The sequence below is a fragment of the Physella acuta genome, unplaced genomic scaffold (assembly GCF_028476545.2).
Source record: "Physella acuta isolate Inbredline_101_S28 unplaced genomic scaffold, ASM2847654v3 ptg000119l, whole genome shotgun sequence".
NCBI lineage: Eukaryota > Metazoa > Mollusca > Gastropoda > Physidae > Physella > Physella acuta.
Window position 1 is genome coordinate 577,840 of NW_026731639.1, and position 15,935 is coordinate 593,774.

Below are 15,935 nucleotides of genomic sequence, written 5' to 3' on the forward strand. Positions count from 1 at the left end.
ACTCACTGTAACATATCAATAGTTAGGGTCAAGGTTAGAGGTTAGGGTTATTTTACGTTTGGTGTTGTTTGTATAATCTCAGAACGCGATTTGCTATAATGTTTTATAGAGTAAGACCTATAGGGCTAAGTTAACATATTAAGTTCAAGTTTAGGGTTATAAAGGTAGTTAAGCCAAACCTTAAGAAGGATCAAAATAACCTTGGTTAATATTTTTGATTTGGGGTTCGCTAATTCTTTTTTTAATTTTAATTCATGTTATTTTAAATAACATCATACTATCACATTACTTCCTAACATATAACTTACATATAACTTCATAAATTTCTAGTTCTAAAAATAATATGATATAACATGAGGCCCAATACAGCCAATAACAACATGGCTTAATAATATACTGTTAATAACAAAAACATGGTATAACAGTAGCCAGCATACAACAAATAAAAATAATAACGTATACAGTAAATAACAAATAACAATATGGTGTAACAGTAGCCCCTGTATACAGTGTTTCTTCCAGACTTTCTTCGGAAGGGGGGGGGGGACACTGTTAAAAGTATATATTTTCTATATAAATTATATAATAAATTTCATTTCGTTCGGGGGGGGGGGGGGGTAGAGTTTTTTTTGGGGGGGGGGGGGGCGTAGCCGACCCCCGAAGAGATGCCTGGAAGAAACTCTGCCTGTATAATAAAAACGAAATAACAACATGTTAGGCTAGAATACTATACAGAAAATGAGAAATAACAACACACACAGTAAATAAATAACAAAAAGGTATATAACTGTACAGTAAATAAAAAAAAACATGCTATAAAAACAAAGTAAATAAAAGATAACAGCTTGGTATAACACTGTACATGAAACTAACATTTACCTGTCTAACTCTCTAGTTCTGATCATCATGCTGTCCATCATAAGTGGCATTGCTGCTGTCTTGTTGGTCATTCTGGTCATTGTCTGTGTGAGGTGAGTTGGGCACAAATATATTTGTTCCAGAACCTTTTGGTTCCAGAACATTTTGGCTCCAGAACATTTTGGTTCCAGAACATTTTGGCTCCAGAACATTTTGGCTCCAGAATACTTTTTTGTCATTAATTTACGGAATGGGGTGGTCGAGTGGTAGATCTTACAAATACTAACCCAAAAGTCTTGTGTTTGATACCTGGTTCAAGTTTGTAGAACATCACTGAGTCCACCCAGCTCTGATGGGTACCCAACTCATATTATGGAAAGTAAAGGCGCCTGGGCATAGTGCTGACCACGCTATCGTGACATATGCAGCGGTCATGAAACATGTGAACTCTACTTTCTCACACCCCATGAACCATCAGGTTCAAAAAAGAACTTGACAAGTTTCTTACAAGATTGTCCCAGAACCTTTTTTGTTCCGGCAAAACTTTATAACAGAACATCTTTATTCATGAACAAATTTTGTCCCATATCATTTTTTAGTCTTAGAGTATTTTTGTTCCTGATAGATATTATACTACAGCATGTTTGTTTTCCAAAAATAAAAATAAAAATTGTTCCAATAAAATATATTCATATCTAAGCATTAATACAGAAAAGTACAAAGAAATTTTTTATCGGCCAAAAACACTAAATATAAAACATTTACTGTATGTATATGAGGTTTAGAGTGCTATAAGATACAATGCTCTTCTAAATTCAAGTTACATAACTAAAATTAAAAAAAAAAACAAATACTTATAACAGCAAATACTTGCATGAAAATGTTCCAAAATAGGAATTAAAATAGAAAGTATAAAAAGGATTAACGAAAAGTTTCCGTGGCTTCAGATGTCGTCTGCTACAGGCCAGTGTTGCAGCAGACTACGTGTCGTCAGATCCCAACCCCAGCATCCAGCGCCACCAGACATTCTTCTCATCTCTGGAACCAGAGAAGCCAAGACCTAAGTTAGCAGACAGCTACTCAGAGGTGAGTACACATGTACTTGTATGTGAGATCACACACAGTCTTAGGGGTGAGATTTGTTAGAGTAGTCTCAGTGGTGTGGGATTTGTTAAAGCTGACAGTCTTAGGGGTGGGATTTGTTAGAGCAGACAGTCTTAGGGGTGGGATTTGTTAGAGCAGACAGTCTTAGGGGTGGGATTTGTTAGAGCAGACAGTCTTAGGGGTGGGATTTGTTAGAGCAGACAGTCTTAGGGGTGGGATTTGTTACAGTAGACAGTCTTAGGGGTGGGATTTGTTACAGTAGACAGTCTTAGGGGTGGGATTTGTTACAGTAGACAGTCTTAGGGGTGGGATTTGTTACAGTAGACAGTCTTAGGGGTGGGATTTGTTACAGTAGACAGTCTTAGGGGTGGGATTTGTTACAGTAGACAGTCTTAGGGGTGGGATTTGTTACAGTAGACAGTCTTAGGGGTGGGATTTGTTAGACAGTCTTAGGGGTGGGATTTGTTACAGTAGACAGTCTTAGGGGTGGGATTTGTTACAGTAGACAGTCTTAGGGGTGGGATTTGTTAGACAGTCTTAGGGGTGGGTTTTGTTGGGGTGTCTGAGAAGATAAAGTGAGATTGCAATAAAGATTAAAAATAGATTTTAAATAATAATAGATAATTTTTTAATCACAATTTACTTGTGTTGCTTTGGTAAATATTCAGATAATAGAAGGAGTACTGAAATCGCATCTAAATGTTTGAGAAAAACTTTAGAGTTTCAAACTTTTATTTTAGATTTATAGTCAAATATTTATATTTTAATCTGTGTGCTATAAATTTGATGGTTGAGAATAATTTAATTACTCTTGACATAGAACAAATAACACACATTTGAGATTTGTAAAATAAAATATTTCTGATGTAAATAAAACTGTTTTCTTACATCCACCAGGTAATTGACGCCATCCCCTACTCCCAGAGAGGTGGCACACCCACATCTCCCCCCTACGCTGAAGTGGAATCCTTCATCAGCCCACAGAAACCTCCGTTATACTCCGGTCAAAACCTAATCAAAGGTCATGACGTGCTCAGCGGGGAGGACCACTACAAGGAGATAGCTGACCCGCGACCTAAACGTGGAGTACTCAACAGGTTTAAAATTAAACACGACAGAGATAAAATACAGAGGGAGAATTTAAACTCTGGGCCGGATATAATCCCAGGTGGGATTAACCCAAGACCTGGAGATCATCTCCTGTCTGCTTCCACTTCCCTCACCCACCCAGAGGATGATGGGTATTCTGCTTACGAACCAATCGGAGAATATTCCAGCACTAAACAGCCTCCTACATTAAACATCTCGTCCCCTCCGTTACCTGACAACCATCCGTCATCCGTGGAGATGTTTAGACGTAAATCAGAAGAAGGTTCAAAACCATCTCAGCAGAAGATTGATATTATAGATATCGGGAAGCATTCGTTGAAAAAAACTCAACTAGTTAAGCAGGGTACGTCGCAGGGTTTAAATGTGCAGGATGGATTTAAAACACTGCCAATGAAAAGTTCTAGGAATAACTTCCAGACAGAGGAAAAGAAAAACAACAATTATAAACACTCTCCATATAGGGATGTGCACAAGTCTAAAGGAATTGTGAAGAATGGCATACAGCTGTTTGAGAAGCACAGTTGTTAACAGAATGTGATATAGTAATTCATTTTAAAACATTGGGAATACAAGGGCGACAACCGTGTTTATTTACTGGATGTATGATTTTCATGGGTTACGTACCTTGAGCACAATTAGTTAAAAAAAAAATAATCAAAAATTGAAAACAAAAAAATGTTTTTAGTTCACATTTCACTGTAAATACACTTCCATCAACTTTGACAAGTTGTTCCCCACCCAGAGAAAGTGTTTAGACTTGCTGGAACCAAAATAATATTGTATACTTGGCTCATCATGTTGCTGTGAACCTTAAAATAATTATTTCATTTATAAAAATGTTGATAATTGTGTTAATACACACTGTTACATAATACATGTATTGAACTGTTACTGTCAATGTGATCTTTATTATACTTAATTCAGTTTTTATGTTAATGCTTACCATTGAACAATTTTCTCATCTATTTAGAAAAGATAGATATAATATTATTATGTTGTTTGTTTTTTAAATGGGGCACAAATGTATAGGTTTTATTGATGAGAGGAAAGACACCTTGAAGAATTCACTGGCAGATGTATTGGGAAGTGACACAGTCCACCAAAGCTGTGATGACCCATGTATTTGTTTCATCCATCTATTGACAAATGTAATGCTAGCTTTATTGTAGGCCCACGTGATGGTGGACAGTGCAGGTGAAGATGAACTCACCTGTCTCTGTGACCCTGGTGTGCGAAGGGAGAGTGTGGTTAGTTCTATATCCAGTTTTTTTTTACTTTGTTTATATAAATCCCATACTCATGAGGTCTAAGTTGAGTATTGAACTCAAAACCTGTTGGTTAGTACCAGTGTACTGTATTAGTTGACCACACCACTCCAACATGCCTTTACTGCCCATTATAAACAGAGGAAATTATGAAGTCTTTTTCTGTATACCGTCATTGTTTTTTTAGAGAAAATTGTTGAAAAATCAATTTTGAAAAAAATAAAAAAGAATTTGTAGAATAATATATATCAAAACTAATTTGAAATAAGAATATGATATCACAGTTAGTAATAACTTTTTGGCTAGTTAGCAAACACTTCTGATAGGTAATTAGAATACTTCTGTAAAGTGAATTAGTTCCTTGGCCTATAAACATTCATAGGCACTGGGGCATGTGTAGCGTGTTTATATATATATATATATATATATATATATATATATATATATATATATATATATATATATATAAATACACAACCAACAAAAAGGCTCATAAACATCCCAGTTGTTTATTTATCCAATAAACTGTTTGTAGTGTGGCTAATCTTTACGTATTATTTACTACGGCCAGATTTAATACAACTGTTGACCATTTAAATTTTTCAAATATATTTTGTTTGTTGATTGTCATATGACATCTAAAGCTGACATAAAATCCAATCAGTGTTGTATTATATTATAACATGACTTCTCATTGATTGACTGAACATAAAGATGACTTATAAATGGAAGACTAAATTACTTACACTATGATGATGACTAACCCAGATGACTTGAATACAAAGATGACGTTACAAAGATGACATTACTTTCAGATGACATTCACATTCATTTGACCTAATGATGAATTCAACCATTCAAACTTTAATTATTATTTACCAAAATTTTGATGTTTTTTTAAAAATTAAAATCATTACCGTTAATTTACATTGCCTTCTCATTATTTGTCATTTATATGTCATCTACATGTCATTAAAACTCACTTAAATGTACATCATGTGTTGAATGCCTGTATAACCTTTTTATTACTGTTTGAAAAAATACTCTATCATATTTCAATGTTCGTAAATATAACTTAAATTTACTTCCCTTTGTTGTTACTGGCCTTATCAAGTGATGAACGTATTTACCTTTCAGATCTGATATGGGAAATAACTCTTCAGACAATAGACCATATTCAGTTTTAGTAATATGGGACATAACTCTTTACACACTAAAACCTATACAGTTTTAGAAATATGAGACATGATATTCACACAAAACACTTTATACAATTTTAGTTGGATGGAATTAACTCTTTATACTATACCTAGTTACAGTTATAGTTAGTAAAGTGATCGGTGTGCAATTTTTAAATTTAAAAAATCAGATACCAATTAAATTTTATTCTAGGTTAAGTAACAAATTATAATTCATAAATACTAAAATCTTGACCTTAACTATGTACGTTGTCCCTAAGATACAAACTAGACCAGACCAGCGTTGAACATAAGTGTACTCGACAGTGTGACTCACTTTACAACAAAGTATGAAACCGTCTCCTTCAGATCTTATATTTTATCACAACTCATCTTTCAGTAGCTTCACATGGAGACGATGTCCTACTCTAGAATCTTAATGTATGTTTACGTTCATCTAATCAAATTACATAGACATTGTATAAAGGGTAAAGGGAAACAACTATTTATATCCTGCTCCTTGTGTGTTGGTGGGTTACCGGCCCTTTGTTTGACTCGACAGATTTATCAATGTGATTAGATTTCTTGTTTGATTATCGCACTGACCCAGAAGCTCGCCCAGGTGTGATGTGTTCAGTTACACAACACACCATCATGGGCGTGTGTAGCCAGGATTCGAACCAGGCCCGGGCATGATTTCCTGTACGTCATGGCCTAATGAAATCTGAGAAGTTAGAATAGAAGGATACAAGCAGAAGAAATAAGACTAGTTCTCTGAGGACAGTGAGTCGGAAATTATAAAAGTGTCCTATGTAATGAGATAGGTCAGGGGCGTAGCGAGGGGCGGGGCGTGCGGACCGCACCGGGTGACACCATTTAGGAGGGTGACACCAAGGCAAAAAATAGCAAAATATATAGAGAAAAACTTGAGGGGGAGGGTGCAAATCGAAAGTTTGAGGGGGGGGGGGGGTGCAAATCTAAAACTTGAAAGTTTGTCCCCGGGAAGGGTCGCTGCTCCTCTGGGGGGGGGGGGTGACGCCATTAAGTGCCGCACCGGGTGACACCCGACCTCGCTACGCCACTGCGATAGGTAACATCATCCGACTAAACTATAATACGATACACCTTGATAACACCATAGTTAACATCATCACAACACCGCTCCACAACATCATCATCGATGGCGTGATTCCGCCATCAGCAACATCACACAAACACCGGTTACACAGTTACATATTAATCGATAGCTCTTGGTCGTTTATTTACATGGCATAAAGTGGTTTTGACAGAACATCTATAGATATACTTGCAACAGCTCGTTGATACACACGTTCATTAACACATAACGTGGTTTTGACAGAACATCTATAGATATACTAGCAACAGCCCGTTGATACACACGTTCATTAACACATAACGTGGTTTTGACAGAACATCTATAGATATACTTGCAACAGCCCGTTGATACACACGTTCATTAACACATAACGTGGTTTTGACAGAACATCTATAGATATACTAGCAACAGCCCGTTGATACACACGTTCATTAACACATAACGTGGTTTTGACAGAACATCTATAGATATACTTGCAACAGCCCGTTGATACACACGTTCATTAACACATAACGTGGTTTTGACAGAACATCTATAGATATACTAGCAACAGCCCGTTGATACACACGTTCATTAACACATAACGTGGTTTTGACAGAACATCTATAGATATACTAGCAACAGCCCGTTGATACACACGTTCATTAACACATAACGTGGTTTTGACAGAACATCTATAGATATACTAGCAACAGCCCGTTGATACACACGTTCATTAACACATAACGTGGTTTTGACAGAACATCTATAGATATACTTGCAACAGCCCGTTGATACACACGTTCATTAACACATAACGTGGTTTTGACAGAACATCTATAGATATACTAGCAACAGCCCGTTGATACACACGTTCATTAACACATAACGTGGTTTTGACAGAACATCTATAGATATACTTGCAACAGCCCGTTGATACACACGTTCATTAACACGGTTGTTATCAGACCTGTGGTGTACGATGGCGTGGAGTAGATAAACAGATTGGGTGGTGGGCAGGGGTGGTGGGCAGGGGTGGTGGGCATTGGTGGTGGGCAGGGGGGGTGGGCAGGGGTGGTGGGCAGGGGTGGTGGGCAGGGGTGGTGGGCAGGGGTGGTGGGCAGGGGTGGTGGGCAGGGGTGGTGGGCAGGGGTGGTGGGCAGGGGTGGTGGGCAGGCGTGGTGGGCAGGGGTGGTGGGCAGGGGTGGTGGGCAGGGGTGGTGGGCAGGGGTGGTGGGCAGGGGTGGTGGGCAGGGGTGGTGGGCAGGGGTGGTGGGCAGGGGTGGTGGGCAGGCGTGGTGGGCAGGGGTGGTGGGCAGGCGTGGTGGGCAGGGGTGGTGGGCAGGCGTGGTGGGCAGGGGTGGTGGGCAGGCGTGGTGGGCAGGGGTGGTGGGCAGGCGTGGTGGGCAGGCGTGGTGGGCAGGGGTGGTGGGCAGGCGTGGTGGGCAGGGGTGGTGGGCAGGGGTGGTGGGCATGGGTGGTGGGCAGGGTTGGTGGGCAGGCGTGGTGGGCAGGGGTGGTGGGCAGGCGTGGTGGGCAGGGGTGGTGGGCAGGCGTGGTGGGCAGGGGTGGTGGGCATGGGTGGTGGGCGGGGTGGTGGGCAGGGGTGGTGGGCAGGGGTGGTGACTGTTGGGATAAAGGCACGGGGAAATAGTCACAGGAAAAAGCCAAATAAAAAAGTCATAGGAAAAAATTCATTTGAAAAAAATCATAGTAAAAAATCATAGCAAAAAGCCACACGAAAGATATCACTAATTAGTTACACATATACAAATATACAGTAAGAATGAATAAAGGCCTATCATTGAGTAGTCTAGATTTTTTTTTAAAGTTATGTAATTTCCGTAGTGGATTCAATTGATTTAAACTATGTTAATAAGTTGTATATTAAGACTAGAATTAGCGCAAAATGAGACTTCATTATAGTGGTTTGCCCTCCGAAAGCCTTCTACCATAACCCCATCTTCTACAAACAACTGACATGTTTACTTTTTTCTTCTGCATTTCTTTACATAGTTTCCCTAGTTTATAAAAATTGAGTTAAATAAATATTTAAAAAAAAAAAAGAGGCTGAATTGTAAATTACCTCTCGTCTTATTACATATTGGCAAAAAAAAGTCTGATAATTATTGTGATCCTAAATGAATTAAAAGCTAGTAAATATATTTTTAAAATCATAAAACATCTCTTAAATGTATAACGCGCAAAATTAAACAGTTTCTTCTCAATAAGTAATTCAACAATTATTTAAATTCTTTGTGTCTTTTTTGGACTATATTTCTTTGACTTTTTGTTAACATTTTTTTTCAGTAAAAACTGACTTTATTTCTTTGACTTTGTTCCTGCGACTTTTTTTTTCCGCTATCCGAGGCGATGACGAATAAATCGGCTACACAAGACACTGCCGTTCCGCTCCTGAACTGTGGGGCCTTTAAAATCTTGTTCCACATCTAGACCTGTATACAATTAGTCCGTGTAATGTCATGTGTAGCTGGGACCCATCCTGGGGTTTCAATAGCAGCTTGGTCTCCCCAGGGGAGGGGTGGATAAACCTGGGTCCCCATCTGAAAATGTTCACGTGGGTTTGAGGGTAGGGGCAGCTCTTTAAAGATTAAAAAAATATCTAGTGGTCATAATTTCATGAACCCCCCTCATTCATACTTAACTATTCGAGCCTAATTTAACTTTAACTGAAGGACCACGACCCACACTACCTATACTAAGTCATCACCAAAACGCTGACAGCTCCTTGTCTATTTTTGCTGAAGTTCGTTGTTCCTTTATTTATCAGCTGATAAAGTTTGTATCAGGTCACGTGGTTAGCCTCAGGTATATAAGCCACCAGAGCGTGCCGCCCCGCCCTCTTGCGTTGTGTTGTGTTGGACATCAGACTGTAAAACATGGCGTCCTATGTGTACCTGTTGCTGGTCTCTCTGTGTGTGGTACTGACCACTGGTCAGCGACCCTGTGTACAGAGTGGGGTGTGTCGGTGTACTCTGGAGGATGGTCGTGTCATGGACTTGAACCCTATTGGTGACTTAAGGTGAGATTGTAAACCCTATTGGTGACTTAAGGTGAGATTGTAAACCCAATAGGCCTCTAGGTGACTTAAGGTGACTTAAGATTTAAAACCCTATAGTCTATAGGTGATTAAGTTTAAGATTTAAGCCCAATAGGTGACTTTAAACCCAAAAGGTAACTTAAACCCCAATGATCATAGCAATGTGTCACCAGTCACGGTTCAGTGTGATGGGGTGTACTCATTTCTGTCATCTACATCTTTGTCATCTATATCTTAGTCATCTACTTCTTGGTCATCTACATCATGTCAGCTAAATGTCACCACCACAACACTGTCCACCATCCCCAGGTTAACTGACAAGAGAGAAGACAGCAGCTACATCTTCCAGCTGTGTAAGACGTTTCAACAAGATACTGGATGTAATGACGTCTATGTAAGTAATTTCGTGATGTAAGCTCGTCTATGTAAGTAATTACTGGATGTAAAGATGTTTATGTAAGTAATTCTTGATGTAATGACGTCTATGTAAGTACTTTCTTCATGTAATGACGTCTGTGTAACTTCTTTCTTGATGTATTGACGTTTAAGTAATTTTTTTCTATGAAATGACGAAAGTATTCTAGATGTAATGACATTTGTGTAAGTAATTTCTGGATGAAATGATGTCTATGTCAGTAATTTCTTGATGTAATGACATATATAAGTATACTGAATGTAATAACATCAATGCTAGTAATTTTCCGGATTTAGTTACATCTATGTAAGTATTTTCTGGATAATGACGTTTAAGTATACTGGATGTATTGAAGTTCATGTAATATCCGTTCCGCAGTTGCTACTGTAAAATTGTAAATGTTGCACACTTTATGTTCATGTTAACTGTATGACCTTTGATCTATGTTTGACGTCTGATTAGCCAGGTGTGGCCTAAGAGTTCGTGTTCAGTGAAGGTCAAAGGTTGATTGTCTTGGTACTTCACCTTCATACTGCAGCTTGTATTCAATCTTAATCTGCCACACCCTACTGTCTAGGTTGATTGTCTTGGTACTTCACCTTCATATTGCAGCCTGTATTCAATCTTAATCTGCCACACCCTACTGTGTAGGTTGATTGTCTTGGTACTTCACCTTCATATTGCAGCCTGTATTCAATCTTAATCTGCCACACCCTACTGTAAAGGTTGATTGTCTTGGTACTTCACCTCCATACTGCAGCCTGTATTCAATCTTAATCGGCCACATTCTACTGTGAAGGTTGATTGTCTTGGTACTTCACCTTCATACTGCAGCCTGTATTCAATCTTAATCTGCCACACCCTACTGTGAATGATTCCATAGTTCCATGCATAATAAGGTCCTGGCAGTGATTGTATGCGTTATCAGAGTTTGTTTCATGCATTCCTTCCGTTAAGGGGGGGGGGGGGGGTAGGGCGGGGGCGGGGGGAAGAGGCACCCATCTGACGTAATAAAAAAACTATGTAATTTATATAAAAATAACCATTATCCAAACCCCTTCCCTGGTAATTTTAAGTGCGCCCCTAAGAAGTTTCAAGCACCCCCACCCCGACGAAAAACGTCTGAAAAAAACCCACCTGTGAATGATAGTTCCACAAACGTCACGGTGTCTCAATGATTGTGTGAAGGATTGTAAATCGATTGTCGTTTAGCAGGTCATGATTGTTTGAGTGATTGTGTCATGTATTTCTTGCCCCAGGGGTGCAGATACAATCACGTGATCAGCGCTGGTCAACCAATCGCTGGACAGGCCGGAGTGTTCCGGTCTGCTGAGGTGATCAGCTACAGGTCAAGGGAGAGGTGAGTGCCTTCTTTAGTGGTGATACAACTGGCGTCAGTGGTGACACATGTAGGTGATGGTCTCAGTGGTGATACATTTAAGTGATGGTCTCAGTGGTGATACATTTAGGTGATGGTCTCAGTGGTGATACATTTAAGTGATGGTCTCAGTGGTGATACATTTAGGTGATGGTCTCAGTGGTGATACATTTAAGTGATGGTCTCAGTGGTGATACATTTAGGTGATGGTCTCAGTGGTGATACATTTAAGTGATGGTCTCAGTGGTGATACATTTAGGTGATGGTCTCAGTGGTGATACATTTAAGTGATGGTCTCAGTGGTGATACATTTAGGTGATGGTCTCAGTGGTGATACATGTAGGCGATGGTCTCAGTGGTGATACATTTAAGTGATGGTCTCAGTGGTGATACATTTAAGTGATGGTCTCAGTGGTGATACATTTAGGTGATGGTCTCAGTGGTGATACATTTAAGTGATGGTCTCAGTGGTGATACATTTAGGTGATGGTCTCAGTGGTGATACATGTAGGCGATGGTCTCAGTGGTGATACATTTAAGTGATGGTCTCAGTGGTGATACATTTAGGTGATGGTCTCAGTGGTGATACATTTAGGTGATGGTCTCAGTGGTGACACATGTAGGTGATGGTCTCAGTGGTGATACATTTAAGTGATGGTCTCAGTGGTGATACATTTAAGTGATGGTCTCAGTGGTGACACAAGTAGGTGATGGTCTCAGTGGTGACACAAGTAGGTGATGGTCTCAGTGGTGACACAAGTAGGTGATGGTCTCAGTGGTGATACATTTAGGTGATGGTCTCAGTGGTGACACAAGTAGGTGATGGTCTCAGTGGTGATACATTTAGGTGATGGTCTGAGTGGTGACACATGTAAGTGATGGTCTGAGTGGTGACACATGTAAGTGATGGTCTGAGTGGTGACACATGTAGGTGATGGTCTGAGTTGTGACACATGTAGGTGATGGTCTGAGTGGTGACACATTTAGGTGATGGTCTCAGTGGTGACACATTTAGGTGATGGTCTCAGTGGTGACACAAGTAGGTGATGGTCTCAGTGGTGATACATTTAGGTGATGGTCTCAGTGGTGATACATTTAGGTGATGGTCTCAGAAGTCTCATGCTATAATAGGTTCATACTTTCTTCGACAGTGACGTCACGACCATTGTAAATCTGGACTGCTCAAGTGGTGAGGACACCAGCTTTACAGTGGTGGAAAGTGGTGACTCGAAAACTTTCGTGAGTTGCTCTTTACTAAATTAGCACATAGGTTAGTAGTTGTGTAAATAAGTCTTTACAACATCACCTCATAGGTTATTAGTCGTCTAAAAAATCACCTCATAGGTTAGTAGTTGTGTGAATACGCAGGCTATAGCCATATTGTATATACACTTGTGAATAAATATAATTCAATATATGCCATATTAAAACTAATCAACACCTAAATTTAACGTCACTGACGTAGACGTGAATCCTCTGTTTTTCTCACTGTTATGTTTTATCACACACACTGCTAGTGTCAGTGCCACAACTTTTGTGAATAAAGCCAATTTTCGGTTGTATCGAAATTGGATACTTTTTGGGTATGAAATTTTAAGATGTTATACGTCGAGGGTATTACATATTGATATCTTACTTTTGGGACTCTGCGTTAAATAATTGATTCTGTTTTTTTTATTATTGGGTATTATATTAAAGGGTCTACTAAATTGGGAATATAATTAATATATATATGATGAAATTACGTGTACACTTTTTATTTTTTTAATTCGACACAATGGAATATTAATTTTTTACACATAATTTACAGGGACATAACGTGTGTTAGGGAGCTAATTAGGGTGTAGGATGGTAGAAATCGCCAAATCAGCAGTTCATACTATATTGAATTAATACATTTTTTTTTATCTCTAAAACAGTTTCTATGTATATTAAGTAGGCTCTACGTCTGTTTTAATTTCCAGAACTTTGTTGTGACGAGTAAACACGCTTGTCCCAAAGATGTGTCTCATCCGCTGAAAAAAAGACAAGCTCCTGCAGCTTCTACTTCAACAAGCAAAATATCCCCAACCACAACAATCGTTACAACAACAACCAAAGCAACCACTAAAACATCACCAACAACACCACCAACCACCAAAACATCACCAACCACACCACCAACCACCAAAACATCACCAACAACACCAACCACTAAAACATCACCAACCACAGCAACCACCAAAGCATCATCAACGACCAAATTCACCGGATCGACGACAACCACCAAATCCACCTCAGGCACCACAAAGTCAAGCACCAGGAACACAGGCACCACCGTGAAAACAACCGGTAAAAGTGGTTCCACCACGCGTCGCTCCACCACACCATCACGCTCCACCAAAAAAGGAAAAGCCAGCAGTATAAGGTCAGTTGTAGAGATATTTAGATCTGTAAATAGCTGCATTTGTTTTGTACATAGCAACATTAGCTCTGTAAATAGCAACATTAGCTATGTAAATAGCAACATTAGCTCTGTAAATAGCAACATTAGCTATGTAAATATCAGCATAAACTCTAGAAATAGCAGTATAATTCTGTAAATAGAAGCAGTAATTATGTAAATAGTAGCATCGGCTCTATAAATAGCAGTATAGTTATGTAAATTGAAGCAAGAATGATGTAAATAGCAGCATTAGCTCTGTAAATATGAGCAATAGTTCTGTAAATAGCTGCATTAGTACTATTAATCGGAACTTTCATTTTGTAAATAAATTAGTTCTGTAAAAAGGAACAGTAGTTCTGTGAACAGCAATAATTTAGCAGCAATCAGCAATAATAATGTAAATAGCTTGCAACATTAGTTTGTAAGATGTGAACTCTAATTCTGTAAATAGCCGCATTAGTTGTGTAGATAGCCCAGAGGCGTAGAGACCCTTCCCGGCGCCCGGGGACAAACTTTCGATTTGAACCCCCCTCCCCTCGAACTTTTCATTTGCACCTACCCCCCAAACTTTCGATTTGCACACCCCCCTCAAAACTTTCGATTTGCACCCCCCCCCCTCAAACTTTCGATTTGGCGCCCCCTCCTAAGGTCGGCTCCCGGGGACATATGTTCCCCCGCCCCCCCCCCCCCCCTCGCTACGCCTCTGATATAGCCAGCATTTGTTCTGTAAATAGCTGCATTAGTTCTGCAAATAGCCGCATTTGTTCTGCAAATAGCCGCATTTGTTCTGCAAATAGCCGCATTTGTTCTGCAAATAGCCGCATTTGTTCTGCAAATAGGCACATTAGTTATGTAGATAGCCAACACAACACACCGCCTGTATTCAGTATTCCCACCAAATGTCTTTCTCTCCACAGTTCGGCTACCTTGTCAGTCCTGCTTGTAGTAGCTGCTGCCGTCAGGGCTCTCTTCTGACAGACGTCTCATTAGTCAACTTAATTAATTAAGTCTTGCCAATCAACAGGCTAAGATATGTGCAATAAAATGTGTTTTATATATTCTTTATAATCTCACCTTTTATTTTTTCATACTTAAGTGTAAAATATTTCTGAGACAAAGATCTTAACTATAATGGCGTAACTAAGTCGGGGGGTGGGGGGGGGGGGAGGGAAGTCACATGGTGTGGTAACTCAGGAGTTTTTACAACCTTTCTAAGATTAAATATATGTATATACCCTATGGACATATATATGGGACCGAGTGGCCTAGCGGTAGGACGATAGACTGCATACCCCAAAGTCTAGAGCAGAATGACCTTTAAGTCCACCCAGCTCTAATGGGCATCTAAATCACGTTAGGGAAAACAAAAGCGGCTGGGCACACTACCCTTCATATGGCGGCGTCGCTGAAACAGGTAAACTCTACTTCATCTGCCCCAACGGGAAAAATGATGAAGATAGATACATCTATATCGTTTTCCAGAATAAAAAGATACTGATGGGCTTTTCGATAATTTGTCGAAGGAGACGTACAGACAGTTATGAATCTTTAAAAGAGTCTTCTACAGAAAGTCCATGCTTGAAAACATTGGATCCATCTACCCTACATCTCAATTCTCAATTGCGACACACCTATGTAGGCTACTGATTGATGTTTACCGATAACTTTTAACATACAAACATAACCAATTGGTGTTGTCCTGATTCCCCCAAAATAAATGCCAAATAGTAGTCATAACGCGAAGTTTATAAATCAACCCTCAGAAGCAAGTTTTCACTATTGACTGGTGTCATTTAACACCCACTCACCATTTCGCAGAAACATTTTTCGACAGTCAGCTACTGCTTTATCCTATCACTGAGGAATATAATATTCAACAGTTGGGCAGACCTGTTAATCCCAGCATCCAATACATTTTAAAGTCTTGAACTTTGTGAATTGTTGAACCAGGCGTAGCAGGACAAAGCATTGGTTTCGCTGTCAAATTTGCTAGTTTTTTTTTAGTGTCACTCTCACAACACCCCAACCCTTCTTTTTTCTGTAAG

General features: G+C 39.5%; 2 protein-coding genes across 3 annotated transcripts in view; both read left to right on the top strand.

Moving 5' to 3' along the window:
- The window catches only part of LOC131934871 (uncharacterized), a 57,190-nt gene extending 52,189 nt beyond the window's left edge, over positions 1-5,001 (top strand). Inside the window, exons 8-10 of the mRNA XM_059291020.1 lie at positions 896-971; positions 1,806-1,944; positions 2,860-5,001. Of these exons, the coding sequence (XP_059147003.1) occupies positions 896-971; positions 1,806-1,944; positions 2,860-3,600 (956 nt within the window). The 3' untranslated portion in view covers positions 3,601-5,001. The remainder of the gene's footprint in view (positions 1-895; positions 972-1,805; positions 1,945-2,859) is intronic.
- A 4,451-nt stretch (positions 5,002-9,452) lies between these two features.
- LOC131934867 (uncharacterized) lies at positions 9,453-14,951 on the top strand. Of its 2 annotated transcripts, XM_059291016.1 has the most exons (7): positions 9,453-9,654; positions 9,982-10,066; positions 11,347-11,447; positions 12,617-12,704; positions 13,430-13,573; positions 13,634-13,872; positions 14,808-14,951. In XM_059291016.1, the coding sequence occupies exons 1-7, from the start codon at positions 9,512-9,514 to the stop codon at positions 14,863-14,865; spliced, it is 858 nt and encodes a 285-aa protein (XP_059146999.1). In that variant the 5' UTR covers positions 9,453-9,511; the 3' UTR covers positions 14,866-14,951. The 2 variants fall into 2 exon arrangements, with proteins under 2 accessions (XP_059146999.1, XP_059146998.1); XM_059291015.1 differs by having other exon boundaries at positions 13,430-13,872.
- Positions 14,952-15,935: the final 984 nt, after the last annotated feature.

Excerpts from the sequence above, each read along its gene's own strand:
- LOC131934867 (XM_059291015.1), top strand. The coding sequence starts at position 9,512 with ATGGCGTCCTATGTGTACCTGTTGCTGGTCTCTCTGTGTGTGGTACTG. Across the intron at positions 10,067-11,346 it reads CTGGATGTAATGACGTCTAT|GGGTGCAGATACAATCACGT; the intron begins GTAAGTAATTTC and ends TTCTTGCCCCAG. Across the intron at positions 12,705-13,429 it reads GTGGTGACTCGAAAACTTTC|AACTTTGTTGTGACGAGTAA; the intron begins GTGAGTTGCTCT and ends TTTAATTTCCAG.